The sequence below is a fragment of the Phocoena phocoena genome, chromosome 6, assembly GCF_963924675.1.
Source record: "Phocoena phocoena chromosome 6, mPhoPho1.1, whole genome shotgun sequence".
Taxonomy (NCBI): domain Eukaryota; kingdom Metazoa; phylum Chordata; class Mammalia; order Artiodactyla; family Phocoenidae; genus Phocoena; species Phocoena phocoena.
The window spans coordinates 107,258,903-107,284,964 of NC_089224.1; the positions used below are offsets into that span (position 1 = coordinate 107,258,903).

The window sequence follows — 26,062 nt, forward strand, 5'->3', positions numbered from 1 at the left end:
ACCTCTGTCATTTTATTTGCTCTTCACGGCCAGTCCTTGATGTAAGGCAGGCAGGTGACATGAGGCTCATTTAGCCTAAATTTGATAGGCTTCAAATCAGGTACCCTGACCCTCTGGGGGCCCCATCTCGCCCACGTTGGAGTCGTGTCACAGATTCTGAATACAGAAAGGTGAGGCGATTTGTGAGAGCTGCCCTGTGAGTAACTTAACTGGCAGATGCAGAGATGAAGTATTCGGTCCCAGTCGTCAGACCTCATCTCCCCCCTGCTCCTGCCCCGCTGACGAGCTCTGTGTGCCTGTGGTGACTCCTGGAGTACCTGCAAGTCCATCATCCTCACCGCCCTTCCCCAGTGAGATCTGATAGACATCCCTAGCAGTTAGACACTGTTTTCATCCCCATTTTCAAATTAAGAGACTGAGGCTCAGAGAAGGCAAGGTAACGTGTCAAAAGGAACATAGCTAATGAGAACTCGAACCCAAGTCTAACTCCAAAGCGCATGCTTTGAATCACTATACGATGCTGCCAGGGATATAGTTCCTTTTGTTTTATGGACATGATAGCTGTGTGTATGTCATCTTGTGTTCATTTTGTCCTGAGCACCAGCAGTGCTAGAAGGCAAGGAACTGTAACATACTCTCCTCTCGGGCCCAGACTTCTCGTGATCTCCTCTGCTCCAGGGCAAGGCATGAATCAGACAGCAAGCGGGCTTAGAGGCGGGTGAAGAGGTCCCCCCGTGTGGGCAGGAGCCTTGCATCAGTTGGAGGGGGTTCCATACTGTTGCTTCCACTCAGGCGGATAATCATAGGATCTTTGGGGTGCACTAACTGCTGTATTCCTCTAGTCTGCAAATAAAGACTCTCCTTATGGCCTCAGAATTCTCTGTGCTCACTAAATGTATATTGTATTTTACAGATGACACCACAGGGATTCATTCTGTTTATACCATCTACCAAGGGCATGAGATCATGTTTCATGTTTCCACCATGTTGCCATATTCCAAAGAGAACAAACAGCAGGTACGTGTGAACACGCAAACCATTCAATAGTCAGTGACCTCAGTGTGGAGAAAGCATAGCTATGACTTCATAGAATTAGAGACTATGGATGTTACTACATGAGCTGAACTTCAGGCACCAATTTTGGGGATGTTGTTACAGTCTGTTTATTTGAACTTTCAACAAGCCATAGGAAGAACTACCCTCACTGATCAGGAAATAAAGGATCAGAGGCAGTGGTGCGTGTACACGTCTATGTGGATGTGTGTGTGTGTGTGTGTGTGTGTGTGCGCGCCTTTGTGTGAGTGTGGTTTTCTGCACTCCTGAGGGACTATCTTGCATATACGTGACCTTTTCTCTGTGACTTCTGTCCATGTGCCTTGTGTCTTGTCAGAATGAGATTTTTCCAAGATGTAACACTATGTTTCCTGAGGAATGGTTGCCAAGTGTTTTTTCAGGTTAGTGCAGGAGGTTAACACTGAGCATCTACATGGCCTGTGCCCTATCGGGGAAAAAACTACCTGAGAACATTCCTCACCCACCCCAGAGATTAGCCATTTCCAGGAGAAAACTTGCCAGTTTGATGAAATCTAGATATAACAATGATACATGCTGCTGGTTTTTGAAGGATTTGGGGGGTCCCATTTACCTTTTTATTAGATTCTTGTCCCTTTTTTTACACACTGAAGGCATCTGTATAAGTAAATATCACAAACAGGAATGGACAGTTGTTCAGCAAAGATTTGTGAAAAATACGGACCTAGAGAGGGTATGTGATGGGCTAAAAGGGCTTTTTTCTGAACACTTATAATCCATATTTCAGTAAGACTTCAGTGAGGGGGAAAGACAGTGCAGATCATTGGGCTAAAACATGGCGGTGTTGTCTTGAGACATAGCGGTGCTTTGGGGACATGGTGGGGGGTGAGGGGAGGTCAGGAAGAGCTCGTTCTGTCTGGTGGTTTGGGGCCTGGAGTAAGGAGCTGGTGAATTGTCTTATAGGCAGTGGAGACCCATTGGAGGTTTCAAGCTTGATCTGATTTTAGAAGGCTAACTGGTAAAGGACAGGCAGAAGCAGAAAGTGTCTCAGCCCAGGAAACCTGCTTAAGTGGCTAAGAGTTACTTTCTGCAAGGCGTCTTCCCTCGTGTGGTTGAGGTGACCTATGTTAGTGCTACCAGGCTGTCTCTACCTCTTAGGAGCTGAAGCTCTTAGGATCTTGGGATCACGTGGAGAAGAGAAACCAAGCTGGCCTTCCCAATCGTCATGAATTGTGTTGACCTCTTACATCTCAACAATAATAGCGAAAAACTTCCACTGAAGTATTTTACAACCCTCCTCCTCCCCCAACTCTGTCCGACATTTTCAGCCCTGTACATTCACCAACATTGCCCATGTCCTGTGACAGATAAGGGCATTAGCCAGAGACAGGAGGAAGCAATGTGACAGTTCAACCTTCACCCAACCCAAGTCTTTAATCTTTTTTCTTTTAATTTAATTTGGTTTTGGCTGTGTTGGGTCCTCGTTGCTGTGCACGGGCTTTCTCTAGTTGCGGCGAGCCAGGGCTACTCTTCATTGAGGCGTGTGGGCTTCTCGTTGCGGTGGCTTCTCTTGTTGCGGAGCACAGGCTCTCGGCGCACGAACTTCAGTAGTTGTGGCACGCTGGCTCAGTAGTTGTGGCTCGCAAGCTCTAGAGCGCAGGCTCAGTAGTTGTGGCACATGGGCTTTGTTGCTCCGCAGCATGTGGGATCTTCCCGGGCCAGGGCTCAAACCCGTGTCCCCTGCACTGGCAGGCAGATTCTTAAGCATTGCACCACCAGGGAAGTCCTAAGTCATTAATCTTATCTTTTTGAGGGGGCTGTTAGCATATTAAGATGTAACACGTTTACCAGGAGAACTGAAATATTCCCAGATGGACTCTGGTGTGCTCAACATCCTGGCCAGCTCCATGGGTAGTGCTAGTGCCCTCCACTTGCCCAGCATCAGTAGATATGAAGAAAATCACAAGTAGAAGACTTGTCTCTATTACCAGAAAGATCAAGCAGGTGGGAAGAGTCAAAGAAATGCACAGTGACAGTGAACCTTATTGGTGCCTGATTGTGGGAGAGCAGAGAAGGACCACTAACTGCAAGCCTCCTTCTGAACCTGTCGTGGTTTCTTGGGGGCCTAGGGTAATGGTCAAAAGTCAGAGGCCAGGGCTTCCCTGGTGGCGCAGTGGTTGAGGGTCCGCCTGCCGATGCAGGGGACGCGGGTTCGTGCCCCGGTCCGGGAAGATCCCACATGCCGCGGAGCGGCTGGGCCTGTGAGCCATGGCCGCTGAGCCTGCGCATCTGGAGCCTGTGCTCTGCAATGGGAGAGGCCACAACAGTGAGAGGCCTGCGTACTGCAAAAAAAAAAAAAGTCAAAGGCCAACGTGGCTCATAAAATCTTGGTGGCTTTTTGACCTCCTAGCATCTAGAATGCTAGTGGAACAGTCCAAGTCACATTCCCAAATCTGATGTGAAGAAACAAGCTTTCACAAAGATTTTGTAGGTCCTGGTACTACAATTAACTCCTTCATCTCTCTCCTCCATCACCAGACCAAACCACAGTGGGGGCAGGGGAGGGGGTGTAGTTATTTGGCTCTCTGAGACTCATCTTCTCCCTAACGTCCCGTGATGTCTGCACCCCGAACATCCAGTCTCCCAGCATTCCAGACCCCGACAGCAGCACCTAGGACCAATTGAAAGCACAGGCTCTGTGATCAGCCGGATCTGGGCCAAGCCCTAGCTCTGCCACGAGCTAGCTCTGTGATCTTGGACACCCCGTGTGTGCCGCCAGCCCCAGGGCTCGGTTCTCGGCTCCCTTCTCTTTCTACACTCATTCGTCCCTTTATGATCTCATCCAGTCTTATGGTTCTGAATAGCTTTTATATGCCACTGACACTCAAACTTACAGCTCCAGCCAGCCCTCGTGAGAACTCTAGACCAGATATGCAGCGTTCTCGACACCTTCCCTGGGCTCGACATCTCAGACCTAGTCTTTCCAAAGCTGAACTCCGACTCTCCTCCAGACCTGTTCCTCCTGCAGTCTTTCTTATCTCTGTTGATGGCTATTCTGTTCTTCCAGTTTCTGGGGCAAAATGACTCTGGAGTCATTCTTGACCCCTCTCTGTCTCATCCCATTTTCAATTTGTCAGGAAATCCTGTTGGCTCGACCTTCAGATGACACCTAACCTCTCCTCACAATTCTGTTACCACACAGCTCTGAGCCCCATCACCTCTTGTTGGATTATTGCAGTAGCTTCCTCTCTGGCCTCCCTGCTTTTACCCTGGTGCCCTGATAGACTGTTTCTCAGTCCTCCAGCCAGAGTGATCCTTTAAAATGCACGTCAGTCTCTTCCCAAACAGTGGCTCCTGCTTCACTCAGAGTCAAAGCCAGATCCTTAGAGTGGCCTGCAAGGCCCCACGTGACCTCTGTTCCTTCTCTGGTCCCATCGCCCACTACTCTTCTTGTTTCCTCCCTCCCAGTCATATTGGCTTCCTTTCCTGTTCCCCAGAGTCACCAGATACTGTCCCATGTCATGGTCTTGGCGTTGCCCTTCTTTCTGCCTAGAACTCTCCTAGAACTCTCTCCTACCAGGTATACTCTGGCTGCCTCACTCACTGCCCTCAGATCTACCCAAATGTCAGCTGTTAAACTGAACCCCTGGCTGAACTTAAAGCTGCAACCCACCCTCCCCCAGCGCCCCCAGGCCCCTGTGTGGCTCTCTTTCCTCCACTGCACGTATTACCGCCTAACGTTATGTGTATTATTTAGTACACTTGTTTGTTATATTTACTATGTAATTTCTGTGCCCCCTGCTAGAGTGTACGCCCCATGAGGGCAGGGAGATTTGTCTGCTTTGTTCCTGGCATATACTAGGAGCTCAATAATTACTTTTAAAAAATACATAAAAGCCATGGAAGCAACCTAAATGCCCATTGACAGACTAATGGATAAAGAAGATGTGGTACGTATATTCAATGGAATATTACTCAGCCATGAAAAGGAATGAAATTGGATCATTTGTAGAGATGTGGATGGACCTAGAGACTGTCATACACAGTGAAGTAAGTGAGAAAGAAAAACAAATATTGTATATTAATGCTTATATGTGGAATCTAGAAAAATGGTACAGATGAACCAGTTTGCAAGGCAGAAATAGAGACACAGATGTAGAAAACAAACGCACGGACACCATGGGGAGAAAGCGGGGAAGGCGGGGGGGCGGTGGTGGGATGAATTGCGAGATTGGGATTGACATATATACACTAATATGTATAAAATAGATAACTAATGAGAACCTGCTGTATAAAAATTAATTAATCTAAAAAAAGAAAATATATATGTATAAAAGCTTTATTGAGATATTATTCATATACCATACAATTTGCCCACTTCAGTATGTTCACAAGGTTATTCACCTATCACCAAGATCAATTCTAGAATGTTTTCTTACCCCAAAGAGAAACCCCTCTCTTAGCCAATACTCCCCACTCCACCACTGCCCGGTCTCTGGTAACTACCAGTCTGCTTTCTCTCTTGATTTGCTTATTCTGGACACTTCGTATAAATGAAATAACATAATATGTGGTCTTTTGTAACTAGCATCTTGCACTTAGCATGTTTTCAAGTTTCATCCATGCTGTAGCCTATATCTCATCTCTTTTTATTGCTGAATAATTTCCCATTTTTTAGATACCTACCACATTTTGTTTATCCACTCATCAGTTGATACATCAAAAATTACTTATTTTTATTTTAACGTAAAATTTACAAGTTTAACCGCTTTTAAGTGTACAGTTCAGTACAGTGTTGTGCAGTCATCACCACCGTCCATCTCCAGAACTTTATCATCTTCCCAAACTGAAACTCTGTACCCATTAATCAATAAATCTGCATTTCTCCCTCCCCCAGCCCCTGGCTCCTCTCTGTCTTTATGAATTTGACCATTCTAGGAATCTCATATAAGTGGAATCAAACAACATTTCCCTTTGTGTTTGGCTTATTTCACTGAGCACAATGTCCTCAAGGCTCATCCATGTTGTACTATGTGTCAGAATTTCCTTCCTTTTTAAGGTTGAATAATATGCCATTGTATGTTTATACCACATTTTCTTTATCCGTTCATCCACTGGTGGAAGTTTGGGTTGTTTCCACCTTTTGGCTATTATGAATACTTCCACTAAGAACATTGGTGTACAAATATTTGTTTGAGTCCCTGCTTTCAATTTTTGGAGTATATACCCAGAAGTGGAATTGCTGGATCATATGGTAATTCTATGTTTAGTGTTTTTGAGGAACCACCATAACATTTTCCACAGCAGTGGCTATATTTTACTTTCCTACCAGCAATGCATAAGTTCCAATTTTTCCACATTTGTAACAACACTTGTTATTTTCTTTTTTTTAAATAGCTATCCTAATGGGTGTGAAGTGGTATCTAATTGTGCTTTTGATTTGCACTTCCCTAATAATTGATATACTGAGCATCTTTTTGTATGTTTATTATCCATCTGTATATCTTCTTTAAAGAATTGTGTATTCAAGTACTGTGCCTATTTTTTAATCACATTATTTGTATTTTTGTTGTTGAGTTGTAGGAGCTCTTTATATATGTTATTGGATATATGATTTGCAAATATTTCTCCCATTCTTTGGGCTGCCTTTTCACTTTGTTAATAGCATCCTTTAGTGTACAAAAGTTTTAAATTTTGATGTAGTCGAATTTGTGTATTTTTTTCTTTCATTGGCTGTGCTTTTTGTGTCATATCCAAGAAACAATTGCCAAAAATCTTTTTGAACTGAATTGAATTGAAATTATTAGAACATCTCTAAACCTTAGTTTCCTTATTTGCAAAATGAGAATAATATCTAATATGAATCAGATAGGGATCCTGTTCCTGGGAGCTTACTGTATAGAATAGGGGACACACAAGGGATCCATGGAGCACAGTGAATCATTCTGTTTGGCCGGTTAGGCAAAGGTCTTGGACAGGGGTTGGCAAACTATGGCCCGTGGGCCAGATGCTGTGTACTGCTTGTTAAATAAAGTGTTACTGGAACACAGCCATGCCCACTGATTTATGTATTGTCTATAGCTGCTTTTCTGTCACGACAGCACAGCTACATGGTTGTAAAGAGACAGTATGATCTGCAAACCCAAAAATATTTACTGTCTGGGCCTGTACAGAAAAGATTCACTGACCACAGGTCTAGGAGATCATTTTGGAAAGGTCAGCTGGGATCAGATTAGGTAGGGCCATTGTTCTCGCCAAGTATATGCTTCAGAACTAGCGAAGGCATTTATTTATATTTTTAAATATACATGTTTGAGCCCCATCCCTAGGGAATTCTGATGCAATGCCTCTGGTCTGGGGGCCTTGAATGTCAGACTAAGGAGATGAAGCAGGAGTGAAGGTGAACCCAATCAGAGCAGTAAAGTGGGAGAGAACGGAGGCAAGGAGGCTGTTAAGGAGGCTCCTGAAGGAGGGTAGTCAAGAGGAAATGCAGGCCTGAATTGGGAGAGGAGGGGAGGAGATGACTAGGGAAGCCAGGAGATGGGCTGGTGAAATTTGGGAGGCAAGGAGACAAAGATACTGAAGCTCCGGGCTCTGTGAGCGTTGGGGTTTGTCGTGCCGAGTTAGTGTTTTAACTCTGTGAATGTACCGTGTGTGAGCAAACTTCTCAAGGGACGTGTTGTATGTTTGCGTCCAGGTAGAAAGGAAGCGCCACATTGGAAATGACATCGTCACCATCGTGTTCCAGGAAGGGGAGGAGCCTTCTCCTGCCTTCAAGCCTTCCATGATCCGCTCCCACTTTACACGTATCCTGAGCCTGTGTGAACCCTCCCACTAGCAAGCTGTTGGTCAGCCTCACTGGACTTAAAATGACCCTCAAACCAAATGTTACGGTTGACTGGCATGTTGTGGTTGTTTTGCGTTGCTAGATTCTTAGACCCACTGTGTTGTATTTTTCCCTCTTCTCTCTCCATCCATTGCAGTAATGGATGGATGCATTCTCAGAGAATTCTTGACTTTGGAACTATCTTCCCTTTCCTCAGGCAGTCTATGAAACGAGGGAAACTTCCTACCACCCATTGATAATAAAGGAATTAGAAGAATTATAGTTAGTGAATCCTCTGAGAAATTTGCTTTAGGTATAAAAACTCGCAAGTTAAGATAAAAAGCCAAAATAATGTGTCTTTGTTGACTCTAAGCCCTAGGAATGGCTGCTACATTACCATCTCTTGACATCTGAGATATGATAGAATTAATCCTAGTTTTATTTGCTTTCCCTCTGCTTCCTCTCATCCCTCTTTAGCTCATATTGCTGCCAAAGCCCTGCTGAAGTTCTCGGTAATGTCCAAGCTCAGCTCAGTCACACAGGCCTGGCACATGAGCATGGTCAGCCCAACACATCCCCAGCCTTGGCCCCGTTGTCCTGGGCCGCTGGCCGTGACAGTGAGACCCAGCAGTAGTGCCTACAGGTTGTACATAATAAGTAAAAGGCAACTAATAGGCGTTTTTCAGAATAAATTCTGGTCTAGTTGTTCATGTTCCTTGGAAACTCCAGTGAAAGTGTTGGGAGATAGAACCGTGGTGACTCATTGCATCTGCAAGTAGATTGCTCTGCATCCTTTGACTTGTTCACTGTAGCCTCACAAAACTGCCATGAGGGCAGGGAAGAAAACAGATATGCACGTACACATTAATAATAAGTGATATCTTGCTCTGTTCACTGATGTAGGACTAATATTTCCCTCTTCCTGCAGCGGTTCTTCTTGTAGAACAGAAAGAAAACTTCTCCGGGAGGGGGAGGGAAGTGATCAGAGTGACAGAGAGATCATCATTATTTTTAGAATTTCCTTTTGTTATGAGTTTTAGATTTGAGGCTTGGCATATTTGTTTCTGGAAAGGGACAAGCCGATAATTAATGCAAATTCTTTCCACTAAGTCTAGGAGTGGAAACGCTTTGAGGGACTGAGGATGGTTTTTAGCCCTAGCTAAGGAAAGCCGGGGCTGGGAGATGGTGGGGGAGGAGGAGGAATGGAAGAAGGAAAGAAAAGCTGGTGGAGGTGGTACTATTTCAGACTCAACTCGCCCGATACAAGCAAAGCAGATTCTACTGAGAGGCTGCCGCCAGCTACACTGGTTTGTTTTGGTTTGTTTTGTCTACCAAAGCCAGAAGGAGAGAGAAGGAAGGTATACAGTGGAAACATTTAAATTTCTTTTCTTTTCAAAATGTGTGAGATGAAATATATGACTCATTTCATTTTGGGACTTTGTTTATACTTTCAGGCAAGGGAACTGATCTTTTTGCTTTGTTTTAGTTGCTTAATAGCCTTATTTATATTGCTTTTCTGAAGGATTTGGAGAAGTAGCCCTTTCCCGAAAGGATGAGCACGCAGCGGTTGAACCTGTGTCTTCCCAGGCTGTGTCTTTAACAGAAGTCAAGGTTCCATCTCAGCCTATGGGTGACAGGAGCCCTGACGCCAGGAGTGCAGGTCCAGGATGATTCTGCACACAGGGTTTGCAAAGCACAAGCCGTTGACTGTGTGAATTGGGGTCGTTGCTTAATTTCCTTAACCATCACCACAGATATTTTTGCCTTAGTGAGGTATGATCAGCAAAAGGACAATTACAGGTTGGTAACAACTTTATCTCGATTACTTGTTCTAATTCTCATGTTTACATGTTAATTTGGCATTCATTTTAAGACTTTTTTTTTTTTGGTCACGCCGGGTCTCAGTTGCAGCAAGCGGGCTCCTTAGTTGTGGCTCGCCGGCTCCTTAGTTGTGGCATGTGAACTCTCAGTTGCAGCATGCATGTGAGACCTACTTCCCTGATCAGGGATCGAACCCAGGCCCCCTGCATTGGGAGCTCGGAGTCTTAACCACTGCGCCACCAGGGAAGTCCTGAGACTCTTGACGTACATATTTTTTGATTGATTTGAAAGCCACCGTATCTTCAGGAAAAGCTTGTTGCATATAGTGTTGCTCCATGCAGTAGACCCAAGGGTCAGGGTCAGGCATGTTACTGTGCTCCACAGAGGGCACAAGTGTGATATGTTTGATCTTGACCAGAGTACCCTCCTTCCTAGGCTACATTCTTGCCCGTTTATCCTTCTCAAAAATTAATCCCGTTCTCAAAAATTAATCTGTTAAAAGGTATCGTGATGTTGTGAAAAGAGCATGAACTTTGAGCCAAATAGATCTGGGTTAGAATCCCAGCTCTTATCACTTATTAACTTTGAGGCTTTGAAAAAAAAAGTGTTTATCTTCTTGGAGCCTCAAGCCTCGTCTGTGGAGTGAAGGTAATGATTCTACCCGGACAGGTTGGTGAGAATCAGCTGATGCTATGTCTTAAAATACCAAGTATGCTGCCTGGTGTGCAGTGCGGGCTCAGTGGTGGTCTTTGCTATTGTTCCTGGGGTGCCTGACCTTGCCTGCGGCTTGGTGGGTTGGACCACGAAGGATCCAGTAAGACTTGGTCTTTGCCCTAAAGCACATAGGATTGCTGCATGGTGGCCAAGGCTCTGGCAGCCCAGAGAAGGCCCTCCTCCTATGGAAGGAGCATTCCTAACAAATCACATAGGCAACTGAACAAATTTAAGATCCAAATATCGGTGATCTTCGAAGAAAAACCAAGTAATTCTGCAATGTTCTCTACACAGGCTGAAAATATTTTCAGAGGAAAGCGTACCACTCTTTGGCCCACCCTTGCCCTCCCCACCAGTGTTTACAGACCACCAGGAATTCAGGGACTTTTTGCTAGTGAAATGTAAGTTTCTATTTTGAAATGTTTTTGCAACTTGTTCTACATCAGAATACATTTCTTCCAGTTCTCCCAGGATGCTGTAAAGAAGACATCATTGTTTAAGCATTGATTGCATTCCGTGTTCTGTTAATTCTTCACGAGAAGCGTATTTAGTTTTCTGACAGGGTTGTGAAGGTCTCTCCTGGGTTCTCATCTGTACCTACCATCCTACCCACCAAATAGCTAATATTTATTCAGTTTGATATGCCTAGCTCTGTGTTCTTTTATACGTATTATATGACTTACATTTTACAACAACCCTATAAGGAAATATGGTTATATCCATTTTACAAGCTAGAAAATTGAGACCCCAAGAATCTAAATAATTTGCTTAAAAATGCACAGATAACAGCATAGCTGGGATTCAAACCCATAACTATCTTGACCTCAAGCTCCTAACTGTACTGCACACGTCCTATTCTGTGCTCTTCCACTTTATTGACTCTCGGTGTCTGTTGTCCACTAAACCACCGGCTTTTTCTTCCAGAAGAAACTTTCATTGAGCTAAGAATCCCAGTACTCTGCTTAGGCAATTGTTATTTTTTCTAACAAAATGCAGCAAATATATATTTAATCCCATTGAACGGCATCCTGGTGTTTTGGCCCATGTGTTGGATGGGTGGGTGGGATAGACAGATGGATGGATGGATGGATGGGTGGGTGGGTGGGTGGAATTGTGGATGAGGGCACGTTGGGTGTGTGCTAGGTCTTCAAGTAATTAGATGTACCCTCTGCTCAGGAAGCTTGTAATCCAACAAGAAGGGTAAGATAGACATACCTATGGACTATGGGTTTGTACAGAGAAAATTATAGAGTTTTTAAGCATTCTTCCATGAAAGAAGAGTTATACCAGTATTAGGAAAGTGGGTGGCATTTACTGTGAGGAGTTTCCTTGAGAAGGGCATTCTTCAATAGCCTGTTAATATTTGTAACTCCCTTTATAACTTGATTTATTTTAGTAATTAATGGTGAAAAAGCCACTCTAGAAACCCCAACGTTCGCCCAGAAACGTCGACGAACTCTGGATATGTTGATTCGATCTTTATACCAGGATTTGATGCCAGATTTGCATAAGGTAACCCTGGGTCTGTGGTGTTCTTTCCTTCTCACGGGGTCTGAGTTGAGAACACAAGTCCTAGCGATGAGTCCTGGTTAGAAAAGCATAGAGTCGCCTGATCCAGCTGTCAACACTGGACTGTGGCCTCCAGGGCCTCATGTTCTCTCATGGTTGTCACGGGAAGAAGGGATGTTGAATGTCCATATACAGGGGCGTGATTTTCATAAAGCCAAGGCCTGTGGAAGTCGAGATGCAGGCTGAGGGCATGAATGTCAGTCAGCAATCCCTGGAGCATTTGAGAGTACTTTTGGGGTATCTGTCTTTGGGTGTACTGCTCAGCATTTCCCGTGCCATGGAGCTGATAGACAGGCAAAGTGAGGATTTGGGGGAGAGACTGGGGCCTCTATAAGGTTTTCTGGAGATTTACTGGTGAGCCCCATATTCAGGCACTGAAATAAGCATGTACATTTACTGAAAATCCACTTTGTGCCAGATACGTCCTAGGCTGAAGGTGTATCCACACTGATGGGACCCAGTACCTCCCTGAGGAACCCAGCGCCTCGAGGGGCACCCATGCTTTTTGGAGGCCTCTAGACTCAGTGCGAGATCGCCACATGTCACAGTGGTTAACGAGTGTTAATGCAAAATGAAATCATCGTTGTTTAGAAGCATTTCCCAAACTTAACAAGGAAGCACAGAACAAGGGGGGGGGACTTCCCTAGAATCGGTACAACTACAAACTCCAGCAAAAGGAGTTGCTACTGATGTGTGAACATAAATGCAGTGTCCGGTCTCAGGTGGCTGCCCAGAGAGATGACGAACATCAAAACGAGCTGGTGCTCGTGCAGTCCTTTCCCTTCAGCACAGTGACCACCACCATCTTACAGGTGCCCTTGACTTCTGGCTGGTCGATACACCCTAACTACTCACAGGGATTGGTCCAGACCAACCCCAGGGCCCTAAAGAGCCAGCCATAATTGGCAATCTGTCCATTCCCTTTTTTCCTTAAAGTCAGGAAACAGTGAAGAGAGGGTACCAAGAGGAATATGTGATGTCCTTCAGGTCTCACCGGAAACATCACTGCCTTAGCAGCCTTCCCCAGCCCCCAGCTGAAGCCATGTGCCCCTGTTAAGTGCCTCCACATGCTTTACGGACCTCCCCTTCATAGACATTATCCCATGTGCCAGTCATGTAATCAGCTACTTAATCTGTCTCCCCCGCAGACTCTGCTCCACCAGGACACAGACCATGTGCATCGCATCCCCCAGATCCGGCAGAGCAGTGGATGCTCAGCCAATACTTGCTAATTGCATGCGTGCACCCAGTTCTCGGCAGTTTGGAAGAAAACTAACATTTACTGAGTACGTGCCCAAGCACCTTCCATGCATTTCCTCACTTAGTCCTCGTAACACACCTCAGAGACTGGTATTAGCCACACAGAGACACGGAGACTCAGAAACTAACTCCCTTGCCCGAAGTTACCCAGAAGGCCACAGAGCTGCGCAACTCCAGGGAGTACCGTTCACACAGAATTTTGTATGTCGTGTTCCAGGGGTGCCCCTCTCTGAGAATGGCATCCTTGGAGCTGTGCAGCGTGGTGGCCGACCACGCTGTTAGGCGGTTAGTAGGAGGGGGGATGCTGGTTTGCTTGATTCCAGAGCCCGTGCTCTCAGCCTCCACGGGGTGGGCTCTCCCCCTGTTGCTCCTTAATCCCTCGCGTCTAGCACAGACCTGGCGGGCACTTAAGTGGTGCCTCATCTCATAGATGCTTATTGAGAAAATGAATAGAGAAGGCAGAAGTAGGACCTTTTGGACAAATAGGTTTGTGCACTAAGAGAAGCCAAAGGATGAGATTTGACAACCGTCTTTGGAATTCATAACTTGTCTTTCTTTTTCAGAACATGCTTAATAGACGATCTTTCAGTGATGTCTTACCAGAGTCGCCCAAGTCAGCACGGAAGAAAGAGGAGGCCCGCCAGGCAGAGTTCGTTAGAATAGGGCAGGTGGGTTTTATTCTGACACCTGTTTTATTCTGACATCCAAACCAGATGGCCCGCCTGCAAAGAATGTTATGTTTGCATACTCCTGGAAGAGCTCTGTCACTTCTCTTAGGATTATTGTGGAACCACGAGTGAGAATTTTTTTTAATTTTATTGAAGTATAACTGATTTACAATGTGTTCATTTCTGCTGTACAGCAACGTGATTCAGTTATACATATATATTCTTTTTCATATTCTTTTTCATTATGGTTTATCACAGGATATTGAATGTAGTTCCTTGTGCTATACAGTAGGGCCTTGTTTATACAAAGTTTTTTTTTTTTTTTTTTGGCTGTGTTGGGTCTTCGTTGCTGCACACAGGCTTTCTCTAGTTGTGGCGAGCGGGGGCTACTCTTTGTTGCAGAGCATGGGCTCTAGACGCACAGGCTCAGTAGTTGTGGCTCTCAGGCTCTAGAGCGCAGGCTCAGTAGTTGTGGCGCACAGGCTTAGTTGCTCCGTGGCCTGTGGGATCTTCCCAGACCAGGGCTCGAATCCGTGTCCTCTGCATTGGCAGGCAGATTCTTAACCACCAGGGAAGTCCCTAGACAAAGGAGATTTTTGATAACCATGTAGGCGTAGCTCTCTGCAGGTGTGAGTGAGAGGAAAGCCCTCTGCTGAAGCGGGGTGACACTGGCTGGGAGCAAGAGGCCACAGGGCCCAGGCTGGGCTCCCTCTTGATAAGGGAGCACGTATCATTTGCCTGCCTCCCGGGAATTTTCTGAAGTGTGGGGAGCCAATTTAGGGAAAGCACCTTGAACTCCTCCCTGGCAGGAGTCAGCACATAGGGGGTGTCCTCGCAGGAGACCTGGATTCCCCCTACCGCTTGGAAGTAGTCGTCACAGTGAGGCGGCTCCCAGGCATCACCTTATTCCAGATTTTGGAGGAAGCCATTCCCCCTTTGCCTTGCTCCTACGTGACATTAGTATTTCTCAGTTCTGGAGGTGACACAGCTTTCTGCCTTGGTCCCATGTCACAAGAGGGAGGAGGAGAGCTGCCAGCTGCAGACAAGGTTCTGACCCAAAAGTCGAAGCCAATAGTAAGGCGATCAGGAAAGCTTAACGGCAAAGATAACCTTTTCCCAAAGCAGGTGCACTGTTACTGGGGCCCTCCAACTTTGGTCCATGTTTAAAGATACCCCGACTCGGGACTTCCCTGGTGGTCCAGTGGTTAAGACTCCACGCTCCCAATGCAGGGGGCTCGGGTTCGATCCCTGGTCAGGGAACTAGATCCCACATGCCACAACTAAGACCCGGCACAGCCAAATAAAGAAATATTAAAAAAAACAAAACAAAAGATACCCTGACTCTACTTTCAGAGATTCTGATTCATCAAGTTTGAGGAGGGACCTGGGGATTTTTTCCAATACCATCATTTCCAATGATGGTTTGGAAATCACTGTACTGATATACTGATTAGTTGAAATGACAGAAAACATTTGGAGTCATGAGGACTTCACCAGGTCCAGCTGACTGTGTTCCTTATCTTCAATGATAGGGCAGCATGGGAACCTGAAACTTCAGCCTGAAATTACTCCTGTTTCATTAAAAAAATTTTTTCCAATCATACTTGTTGATCCTGCTGTTGTTTTCCTGCCCGATAAACTGAAAGAGATCTCTGTTCTGTCAGGCGCTAAAACTGAAATCCATCGTGAGAGGGGACGCTCCATCAAGCCTGGTGGCAGCGGGGATCTGTAAAAAAGAGGTGAGTCGATGATGCTTTCAAGTTCAACTGTGAATGTCCTTTGTCCTCAGTGAAGTTATTGAGATTCTTAGAAGGAGGTTTGTGGGGCAGGAGAGGAACAGCTTGTCTACAGCAGAGCCCGCAGGGGAAGCCCCAGTTGAAGCTGGGCAGCATGTAGTGAGAGCCTCCCTGTTTCCGTATCGTGCCTTTGCCTTTGCTTAAAGGAGCAGAGCTGCTAGACTGGACTCAGCAGTGCTCCTCAAGCCCTGTGTGCCTACAGACCACCCGGACTTCCTGACCAAGTGCACGTTCTCATCAACAGCTCTGCGTGGCAGGGCCAAGATGCTACAGTTCTAACAGGATCTCAAGTGGTGCCTGTGCTGCTGACCATGGACACACTAAATGGCAAGGCTCTAGGGCGGTATTTCTCAAGCCTTAGTGTGTGTTAGAATCACCCCCAGAGTTTCTGATTCCATCGGTCTGAGTGGGCCCTGAGAATGTGCATTTCTAACAAGTTGATGCTGATGGTGTTGGTCAGAGGACCACAGCTGAGCAACCACTGCTTCATCTACAGTTCATTCAGCCAAACCAATAATTCTGTGGCCAGAGTATCTACTTCTCATTTCCACTTTCTGTGGAAAAAGAACTAGGTGGTCATCAAGCATACAAGAGAAAACAATGAAAACAAGTCACAGTACAAACTTACTATTTGCATGATTTTGTACTGTAAAGCCCATACGCTACATACTGAAATATGTCTATGTTCAGAATAGGTAACAGGTAGTTAAATGGAACAAATCCACAGACATTGCCTCACTGGAGAAATGGCCATCGTAAAAGCAAAAGAATTACGAATACCTCTACTTTCGCAATAAAGGTATGGATGATCTGTATCTGAACTGCAGAACCTACAAACTTTAAAGTCTGGTTTCAAGAAAATGATGAGCTCAAAATACAACTGATGCGGGAAAACCACAGCCAATTTCAGACAAGACCAATGGCAAAGCATCGTTTCCAAAGGTTCCAAAGATTGCAAAAATTCCCACTATCTGCTTGTTCCTATGAATAGTAGAATTTGCAGTGTTGTCAAGCCCTTTATAGATAACAACTTCCAGTAAGACTTAGTAACCTTCTTAATAAGAAGTTCTTAGGTGTACATAAAAATGAAAGTAACTTGTTCACCGGTAAACGACAAAGTAAGAGCTTCCATGTTTTGGATCAGTGCATGACCTACCAGTGGGCCACGGGCCATCCTTGAAGAAGCACTGCTCGACAGGCCCTCATGGACTGTTGTGCAGTTGGCTCCGCAGAGGCCAGAGTCCCACATACTGTTCCCGAGAGTGCTCTACTTGCAGAGCATGGGCATTGCCAGCCTCCTAGGCATCCATCATTTTGTGAGCTGTGTTAATGTCCTTAGCAGGGAGCCGGTAAAGAGTTCTGGGCTTGGGCAGGAAGGCCCGAAGACCACATCATTGCCCTCAGAATCAGCACCAAGCCCGTCACGTGGCAGTGGGGAGTCCAGCGCAATGATAAATGCCATCAGGCCTCAGACCAGAGCGTCTGTGGGTCTGGGGCTGAGTTCTCATCGCTGACACCTCCTACGTGGTGGCCTCAGACTCTTGCAGTCCCCAGCCACTTTGAGGGCCCGTGAAGCCAGTGGACCCCCATGCCCCCAACACACACACTCCAGCCCATTAAAATTACGAATGGCACCTATACAGCACATTGAACACAGTTTCAGGGCTTCACGGACCTCCCTAAGCCCCCCTGGATCCTTCAGGGCCCCTAGATCTTCTGGGTTAAAAACCCCAGTTCTGCATAAGTGTTCTGATCTTGTGTCCTGCACGCAGAGAACATTCTGTTATTTGGAGTTGGCTTTCCACCTTGGTGTCTAATGCTCTAGCGTCTGTCTGTCACCCAGTTGGCATTTACATTGGCTTTGCTTTTGAATATCCTCCTGCTCTAAGTCACAAACTCAGAATTTCCAGAAATCTTAGGGAACTGCCATTGCAAGTGATGACCTGCACTTGTGCAGCCCTCTTTCAGTTTATAAAATATCTTCACATTCTTTCTGTGATCTTTTCACAACAGCCTGAGCCTCATCTTAGCAATTAGAATACTCATTTTGCGGCTGTTGGGTTTTATAAAGGGAAAGCGTACATCTCTAAGACAGCAATAATGCACACAGTGTTTACACTCATCCCAAATGACACCCTTGCAGGTAACCTCTGAGCCATCGCTTCTACTTTGAGTGTGCAAGCGAGTGCTCACCCGGCCCATGCAAACACACCTACGCATGCACACGGGCTCTTGTACAGCCCCAGGTAAAAGTGAAGACGTGGGACTTCAATTTGTCCCTGAGAATCTCCACAGACTTCCTTGTCCCTTGAGGGCAAGCCACATGCTTTGGAGGGAAATTAATGGTTCGGTTGAGAATGTCCCTGATTCTGGTGTGGCTCAGAAGCCACGAACAGCGCCTGCAGACTCCAGGCATCGGCCACAGCTCCGAGGCAGCAGTGAGGGGGAGCTGACTCTTCCTGCCCGACATGGAATGAAACTAAGCATGCGAGTTCCATGACGTGAATGTGTCACATGGGGGAACACGAGTGGGTTTCATCAACAGCCCTCGCCATATTCCTACAAACAGGTGTTATTTTTTTCTTGAAGATTTGTAGCCTTAAATGGGTCAGTAAGCATTTTCATGTTAAGACGATATCAACTTCTTGCATTGTGTACAGTTTAATAATTTTGCCGAATCAGCAACACAGGAATCTGACTTTGTTTAGAGAGTTGGGTGGGACTTCCTCTTATAATAAAGAGAAACGTTTGCTTAGAAAACGTTACCAATGTTCCGATTGGCCCTGTGGGGTGTCATTACGATATAGACGCTGGTCACGGTGCCAGAAACATGTGACTCCAGCCTTTTCCTATTGCGTGCGTTTCTGGAAAGAGACTTTTCTTCCTAAGGAAGGTAACTGAGTCAGAGCCCTTCTAGCTCCCAGGGTTTGAGGGCATCTGTGTTGCTGTTTTGGGTGGTGGTGTGCTGTGCATTTCCACCTGATGGGCCGGTGTGTTCTTTCTGGTGCACTTACCTTCTGATGCTTGGTTGCCTCGCAGCCTTGGGAGCCCCAGTGTTTCTGCAGTAATTTCCCTCACGAAGCCGTGTGTGCAGATCCCTGGGGCCAGGCCTTGCTGGTTTCCACTGATGCTGGCGTCTTGCTAGTGGATGGTTAGTGAGTAGCTGCTCCTTCAAATGTCTCTCTTTGTATAACTTGTAGTGCTTCTAAGATGGGTGACCACCGATCAGCTCCCTTTAGATAAATGGGTCCTCAGCAGTGTCCTTAGCAGAGCTTTGTTTCCTTAAAAATTACTCCCTTGTTTTCAACAGGCAAGCCAGGGCCATGGGGGGTGGGGGGTGGGCACGGGCATGCATGACAGTTTCATCACTTCCGATTAGTCTGTGGATATCAAATAACCTGCAAGGAAAATCTCCTTTGCGGCAAATACTTATCATGATTCCAAAATTTTACTTTAAATTGACAAGCGCAGGGCTTCCCTGGTGGCGCAGTAATTGAGAGTCCGCCTGCCGATGCAGGGGACATGGGTTCGTGCCCCGGTCCGGGAGGATCCCACATGCTGAGGAGCAGCTGGGCCCGTGAGCCATGGCCGCTGAGCCTGCGCGTCCGGAGCCTGTGCTCCGCAACGGGAGAGGCCACAACAGTGAGAGTCCCACGTACCACAAAAAAAAAAAAAAAAAAAAAAAAAAAATTGACAAGGGCAGGTTGTTATTTAGAGCCGCTGTCTCAGGGATATGCTCTCTCTCTCTCTTTTTTTTTTTTTTTTTTTTTTGCTGTAATTTTTTGCTGTAAGCGGGCCTCTCACTGTTGTGGCCTCTCCCGTTGTGGAGCACAGGCTCCGGACGCGCAGGCTCAGCGGCCATGGCTCACGGGCCCAGCCACTCCGCGGCATGTGGGATCCTCCCGGACCGGGGCACGAACCCATGTCCCCTGCATCGGCAGGCGGACTCTCAACCAGTGCGCCACCAGGGAAGCCCGATATGCTCTCTCTTGAAGCGCTTTCTTTTTTTTCTTTTAAGATTTCTAATTCAAAAAGTATTCAGTATCCAAAACAAACAATAAGAATCTTAGATAACCTGTATTTGGTGGATAGAGAAACAAAGATTTTGACAGGAAGACAGATCTCATCTCAATATAAAACCAAACTTTACACAGCCGGGTGGGTCAGCCTGCCCCCAGGGAGGCGGTCAGCTCCCTGTCACCACAGATCAGTCACCAATCAGACATGACCTTGGCAAGGATGCCGGAGAGGGCATTCAACTTCGAGTGGGGATTTAATTTAGCCTCAAGGACTGTGTGGTCCTTTCCAGCAGGAGGCCCCTTGGATTCTTCCAGACTCCTAATGAATGATAAAGGAGCTAAACACTAGTAGCAAGTCATGTCCTGGGGCTTCAGAGGGAGCTGTAGGTGTAGAGACAGCATCTTCCAAGGGCACATCCTCCGTGCCCAGGAGCAGGCTGCCCGGTCTCTGGTTACCATAGTGATGCTTTATGAGCATCCTGAAGGCCACCTCCTGTGAGAGTAACATAACGGCCTAAAACTGCAGCATCTTCCCATCCTTGGCCTCAACCTTTACTCCCTCCTCAGTCCCTGACTCAGCACTTGTTCCGGCCCCGTGCTAGGTGCCTCCTGTAGGACGATGAGAGGTGGACAAGACTTTATAATGGACTTATTTCTGACCTTATCTGTTATTTGTGCTATATCTTTAAATGTTGTATCCATAACATAATTTTTAAAATTCACATATATACACATATATAATTGTGTATATAACTAATTTACTAAAAGCCAGATAACTTTAAAATTCATAAATTCAGAATTTAAATTAAATTTTTCATTTTAGAAACTTTTATAAAACAATTAGAAAATCTTTGTGATCTTGAAGAAAACCTCTCTGAGCTTCAGGTTTCTCTAAAGTGGGGGTAATTTTTTAAGTAGCTAAAGAATAGTTTATAATAATGGGAAATGATGAACTAAACAAAATAAGGATGATGATCCTAACCGCAAGGGAGGAGATGCGGACGTTACACGAAGTTACTTACTTACCTGTAAGTGCTTAAAGCAGCGTCTGGCACACAGCAGTAACTTACCAAACAGTCGCTATCATCATTACTCTCTCCCTATGAACTTGCCAAAAGGTAACAAAATCTATAGATTTTGCTCAAAGTGCAACCAGATAAAAGAATTTATTAAAAAAAACAAACTTTAGGGGTTTAGTCTAGTCTCTTAGTTTTACAGATGAAGAAACGGAGGCCTAAAGAAATGATGTGACTTGCCCAAGACCATACAGCTGGTTAGTGGCACATCTGGAACCAGAACCCAGAGGTGATTCCTTGTCCAGTGCTCTCTCCACTAAACCAACTACATTTTATTAAAATTAAATTAAACTCTACCAATGTTACTGTCTTTACCTTGAAGCAGATTTCCAAGACTATACTCCTGGGCAAATAATTATGAAAATTTTTGTGATGAAAAGAATGTCAAATTCTACCTGTTTGCCTTTTTAGGAAAGAGAAAGTATGTTTCATAGTGACTATTTGTAAGGCTTGACTAAAAACAGAAAAAAAAATTCTGTTTGAGTTGCTTCTATGTAAATGTAAAATCCAAACCAAGATTACCAAGTCCCTTTCTGCAATTTTCACCTTTATGTATCCAAAATGTAATGGAAGTGTCAGATATAAAAGGATTATTGTGACCGCCAGGAAATTCTTTTCTTTCAAACTTGAGGGACATTGTCTTAACACAGGTGGTAGCCATATACACCCACCACCAGCTTAGATGTATTACTCAGATTATTACTGTCATGTCCTAGTTATGCAGTAATGCGTCCCTGTTTGCCTTTGCTAAAAAGAGAATAACCCTTAAGGCTTTCTTTGTATTCCTTGTTGTGCTTTTAAGCCATAATTCTCTTGTTATTTCTTTGTTTACCTTTTTCTTGTCTACACTTAATTGTATTATGAATTATCTCTGTGAGTGAATCTCTCCATTTCGTTTCAAGCCAAGTTCTACTCTATCCCATTAGCCTCTGCTTAATTTCATTAGACTTACCCCCTTGAGAGTCTGCTCTTTTCAAGGTCACTATTAAACATCAAGATTCTTTGCATTCTAAGTGTAGCAAAACCTACTCTGAAGGGAGACTAAATACTGATTAAATATGCTATCACCATTTGTTTTGGTTTTGCAGTAATAGAAAAGCCAGCTCTAAAAGATTGTTTCTTCGTAAAGAGATTACAAGAAGGAAACCATTTTATGAAATAGTCATTGAATCCATGTCACTTTCTCATATCCTTTCCTTCCCTTCCTTCCTGTGCTGTATATAAACCTGTTTAGCCACCTGAGAAAGACTGGAGAATAAATGCTAATTTACTCTGTACATAGTCAGGCAGCCACACGGTATCCCTCTGTTTTAACTGTAAAATGAAGTGCTTCTGTCACATTAATTCCTTACGGCACAGTTTTCCCGTGCTCACCCCATCAATCCACAGGGATGCAGTGCTGTTTTTAGGCTACAACACTGGCTGAGAGCCCAGACTTTGTCCTTGCACAGACTTGGGTTCCACAAGCTCAAGACGTGAGCTTATACAATTTTCTATCACCTCTGACCCTCAGGTTCCTCATTTGTTAAATGGGATTATTAGAAGTTCTTACCTAGTAGGGTCATTGGGAAATCTACATTAAATGACACATAAAACACTTAGCATTAAGACCTGGCATGTAGGAAGCCCTCAGTGTATGTGAACTGTCATTCACAAAATGAAACAAGCATAGTCGCTTAGTCAAACATAGAGATGGGTACTGGAATGATCATCTCATGGTTTGAAAAATTGAGTCTGCCCCCGCAGAAGCACAAAGAGCCTGAGAATCAATCCCCTTGGGAAGGCCTGGGCTAGAGGAGCAGGAAAGTGTTTGATGGGCTGTCACAGAACTTACAGTAGCCCCGATCATGAAGGGCAACTGGAGCCAAGCCCTCTGTCTAGTAAGAGCCTAGCAGGCTCTGTGCTCTGTCAAAGACAGTGCTCTCACAGGCCTGCAGGAGTGGGATGATACAAGCTCTGCTCCCTCCTGGGCACCATCCAGGGAGGGACGAACTCCCAGACAGGTTTCTGGAAGAGCCAAGATCCTCAGGGCCTCTCACACCTAAATTACAATGAAGGAAACACCCACACCCACAGCCGAACACTTGAAGACCTAAGTGTCTTCGAAGTGCAGGTAAAGAGTAAGCTAGACAGTTCTGCCTAATACGTCTACACCATCCTGGGACATCTTTGCCTTGCCCTGACAGCCTGAATTCTTTTAGCCCTCTTTGTCCAAGGGACCCCCAGGAGCAAAGTAATTGCTGGCAATTTAAGATCCCAGTAAGTAAGCATAAAAACAAATCCTATGTATAATTTGCAGTGTCTTTAATCACCTGTTTACCTGACGTCTTCCCAAATGTTTCCACTAAAATTCGTTTTTTCCTGTTATTTGGGAAATGTAATTGATATTTCTCTCTTCTTTTATTTTTGTCTAAAAAGGAGATTTCATATTCCTATATGGAGAAATACTGAAAATTTATAGGTAAATTACTATTGACACGGACATAGGGCATGTTGCAATAGGAAGTTTGTTTTTATTTTATATACGAAAGGAAATTCTAATTTTGCTTTCTTGAGAAATATGCAAAATAACCTAAGATGTGATGTGATTTCAAACATGACAAAAAGTCAGAAAATGCTCAAGAGAAATGGCTAAGCTTATTAGCATTTTAAAAAACTTGGTATTCAGTTCTTTGGAATAATCCCAGCAAAAACTGGAATCGGGAGATGCTGCTTTTTCTTTGATGAACACTGAGGAGAAGAATACAGCTTAGGGGCCCTGTATGGAGTTGTGAATGCCTTTGGGAAAGAAATGCCAGGCCTTCTCCCTGAGCTAAGAGGAGACTAGTGCTTGAACTTTCTGGGTAGCCCTTATGAAAGCTCTAGAAACTGTCCTCCTTCCTCACCTAGGGAGAACCGGGGTCCAAAACTACCCGCAGGCACGTTTTGTAGGTTCTAGAAAGTGTGGGCTGGGTTGCAGCATCGGGTAACCAGGTTTCCTCTTCCAGATGACCTTCCGTCAGTGCCAGTGTTTGACAAAACTCTGCCCGTGAAGCAGATGCATGTGCTGGAGGCTCTGGACCTTCTGATTTTCAGAGCAGACAAAGGTGGTACTCCTCTCCAGGTGACGTTTTCTGGGAGGAAGGGAAGAGTGTAGCCTGCAGCCGACACAGGGGTCGTGGGGCTCTGGCTGCATCAGTGGTGCCAGCTGTCTCTTCTCCTGGTGCCCAGGGCTCAGGGGCCTTGGTGGCCTATATGTCCTCTGAGGAGGGGATGGTGAGGGAGAGTGGGGGTGGGGGGGCGTCCTTGATTGCATCATTACATAAAGGCGATGCCGGGTTGCTCCTGGATTCTGGAGCACCTCAAATTCTGATTCCTCGAGCAGTGGTTTTCCTATACAATCCACCCTTTCAGTTCTTCCAGGTCGTCTTACTTTTCCATCTGTCTCCTCTGTCTGCTTTATGCCACCAGGGAAAGACGCCCGCCTCTTTGTCTTCAGGCTGAGCGCTGTGCAGAGGGGCATTGAGGGCAAGCAGGCCGTGAAGGGCAAATATGACTGCAGAGAAAACAAGCTGGAGAAAACCAAAGGTGACTCGGTTCTTCATATTTTGGTGGTTTCCGTCCAATTAATCTTTTTCTCAGACTGCCCAGATTTTACTGAAAAGAAAAATGAGTGGGAGTTTGATTTTATTTGTTTTCACTTGGAAACATCACAAAGGTAGCGTCACTGCTTCCCTAAGACAGCTTGAGCGATAGAAAAGCAGGTTGAGGACTCGAGGAAATTCTAGGTCTGGTTTGACAAGTTTGGGAATGAGTTAAGCTCTATGAGCAAACCTGTGAAAAGAGACTTTTAGACTTTGATTCCCGGAACTCTGATCACCCTTCACTTTAGTTCATATCATGTAATGGGTGTGAAGCTAAGTCCACAAACTCTAATAGAGAGGGAACATGACTTCCTTAATTGTCCTATAATTCAACCTAATTTTTATTTCAAGTCCCCACTTTGCCTAGTGGCGGGAACGTTTCTTAGTCATTTCACTGGGTTATGCTTAATTTCCGGGGTTCTTAGGTATTACCAAATTGTCAAAGCTTGGGGGCTTCCCACCTCTTGTAGTGTGTTCAGCATCATTGATTTCTCTTCCCAGGCTGCCACTTGTATGCCATGAACACTCACCATAGCAGAGAGCTGAGGATTGTGGTTGCCATTCGGAATAAACTGCTTCTGGTCACGAGGAAACATAGCAAGCCAAGCGGGGTGACCGGCATGTCACTGTTATCTCCCCTGCCCGAGTCACCTGTTGAAGAATTCCAGTACATCAGGGTAGGTTTTCTCCTCAGATCGCTTGGCTCCTGGCCAAGGTGTCACGAGGCGGATTCCCTCCTTCCACCCAGAGTCTGCCATCCACTGGCGTTCAGGAACTGACTGGGGAAGCCCTCGCCTGTTGCCCTGGCTTCCCCAGAAGACTAAGGTGAACAGGGCTTTTCCGACTCCATCCAGCTCATTCGTACCAGTGAGCACCCAAAGATGCTGCCCTAGTGGAGATCATTTTGAAATGTATAGAAATTTAGAGTCATTATGTTGGGCACCAGAAACTAACACAGTTTTAAAGTCAATTATACTTCAAAAACAAACTCATGGAAAAAGAGACCAGATTCATGGTTGCCAGAGGCAGGGGGTGGGGGGAGGGGGAAGTGGAGGAAGGTGGTCAGAAGGTAAAAACTTCCCATTGTAAGACAAATAAGTACAAGGGGGGTAATGTACAACACGAGAAATATAATAACACTGCTGTATGTTATATATGGAAGTTAAGAGTTCTCATCACAAGGAAATATTCTGTTTTCTTTTTCTTTTATTTCGTATTTATATGAGGTGATGAATACTCACTAAACTACTGTGGTGATCATTTTATGGTGTATGTAAAGTCAAATCATTATTGTACACCTTAAATTTATGCAATGCTGTATGTCAATTATATCTCAATAAAACTGGAAGGAGGAAAAAAAGGATGCTGTTCTAGACCCTGGGGATACAGTAATGAACAACAAGAAAAAAGTATCTTTTCTTGTGAAGATTGCTTTCTAGTTGCAGGACAACAGAAATAGGCCAATAAGTCTATGAGTCCTGAGGATAACAGTAAAGTAGGGTAAGGAAACAGGATCATGAATTGGGGAGGTAGGTGATCTCTTTTAGAAAGGGTATCTCAGAAGCCCTCTCAGAAAAGATTACCTTTGAGGGGAGATCCAGATGAAAGACGGGACCGAGTGATGAGGGTCTCTGGGAAAAGGGTCTCCGGGCAGAAGG

The 26,062-nt window shown here is 45.3% G+C and overlaps 1 protein-coding gene across 1 annotated transcript in view; it reads left to right on the plus strand.

The window, feature by feature from the left end:
* GARNL3 (GTPase activating Rap/RanGAP domain like 3) overlaps nt 1–26,062 on the plus strand; it is a 108,367-nt gene that overhangs the window by 61,088 nt on the left and 21,217 nt on the right. The window contains exons 10-20 of the mRNA XM_065878825.1: nt 914–1,017; nt 7,730–7,838; nt 9,613–9,658; nt 10,688–10,794; nt 11,790–11,905; nt 13,786–13,890; nt 15,555–15,629; nt 18,726–18,837; nt 23,769–23,867; nt 24,232–24,348; nt 24,906–25,081. Of these exons, the coding sequence (XP_065734897.1) occupies nt 914–1,017; nt 7,730–7,838; nt 9,613–9,658; nt 10,688–10,794; nt 11,790–11,905; nt 13,786–13,890; nt 15,555–15,629; nt 18,726–18,837; nt 23,769–23,867; nt 24,232–24,348; nt 24,906–25,081 (1,166 nt within the window). The remainder of the gene's footprint in view (nt 1–913; nt 1,018–7,729; nt 7,839–9,612; nt 9,659–10,687; nt 10,795–11,789; nt 11,906–13,785; nt 13,891–15,554; nt 15,630–18,725; nt 18,838–23,768; nt 23,868–24,231; nt 24,349–24,905; nt 25,082–26,062) is intronic.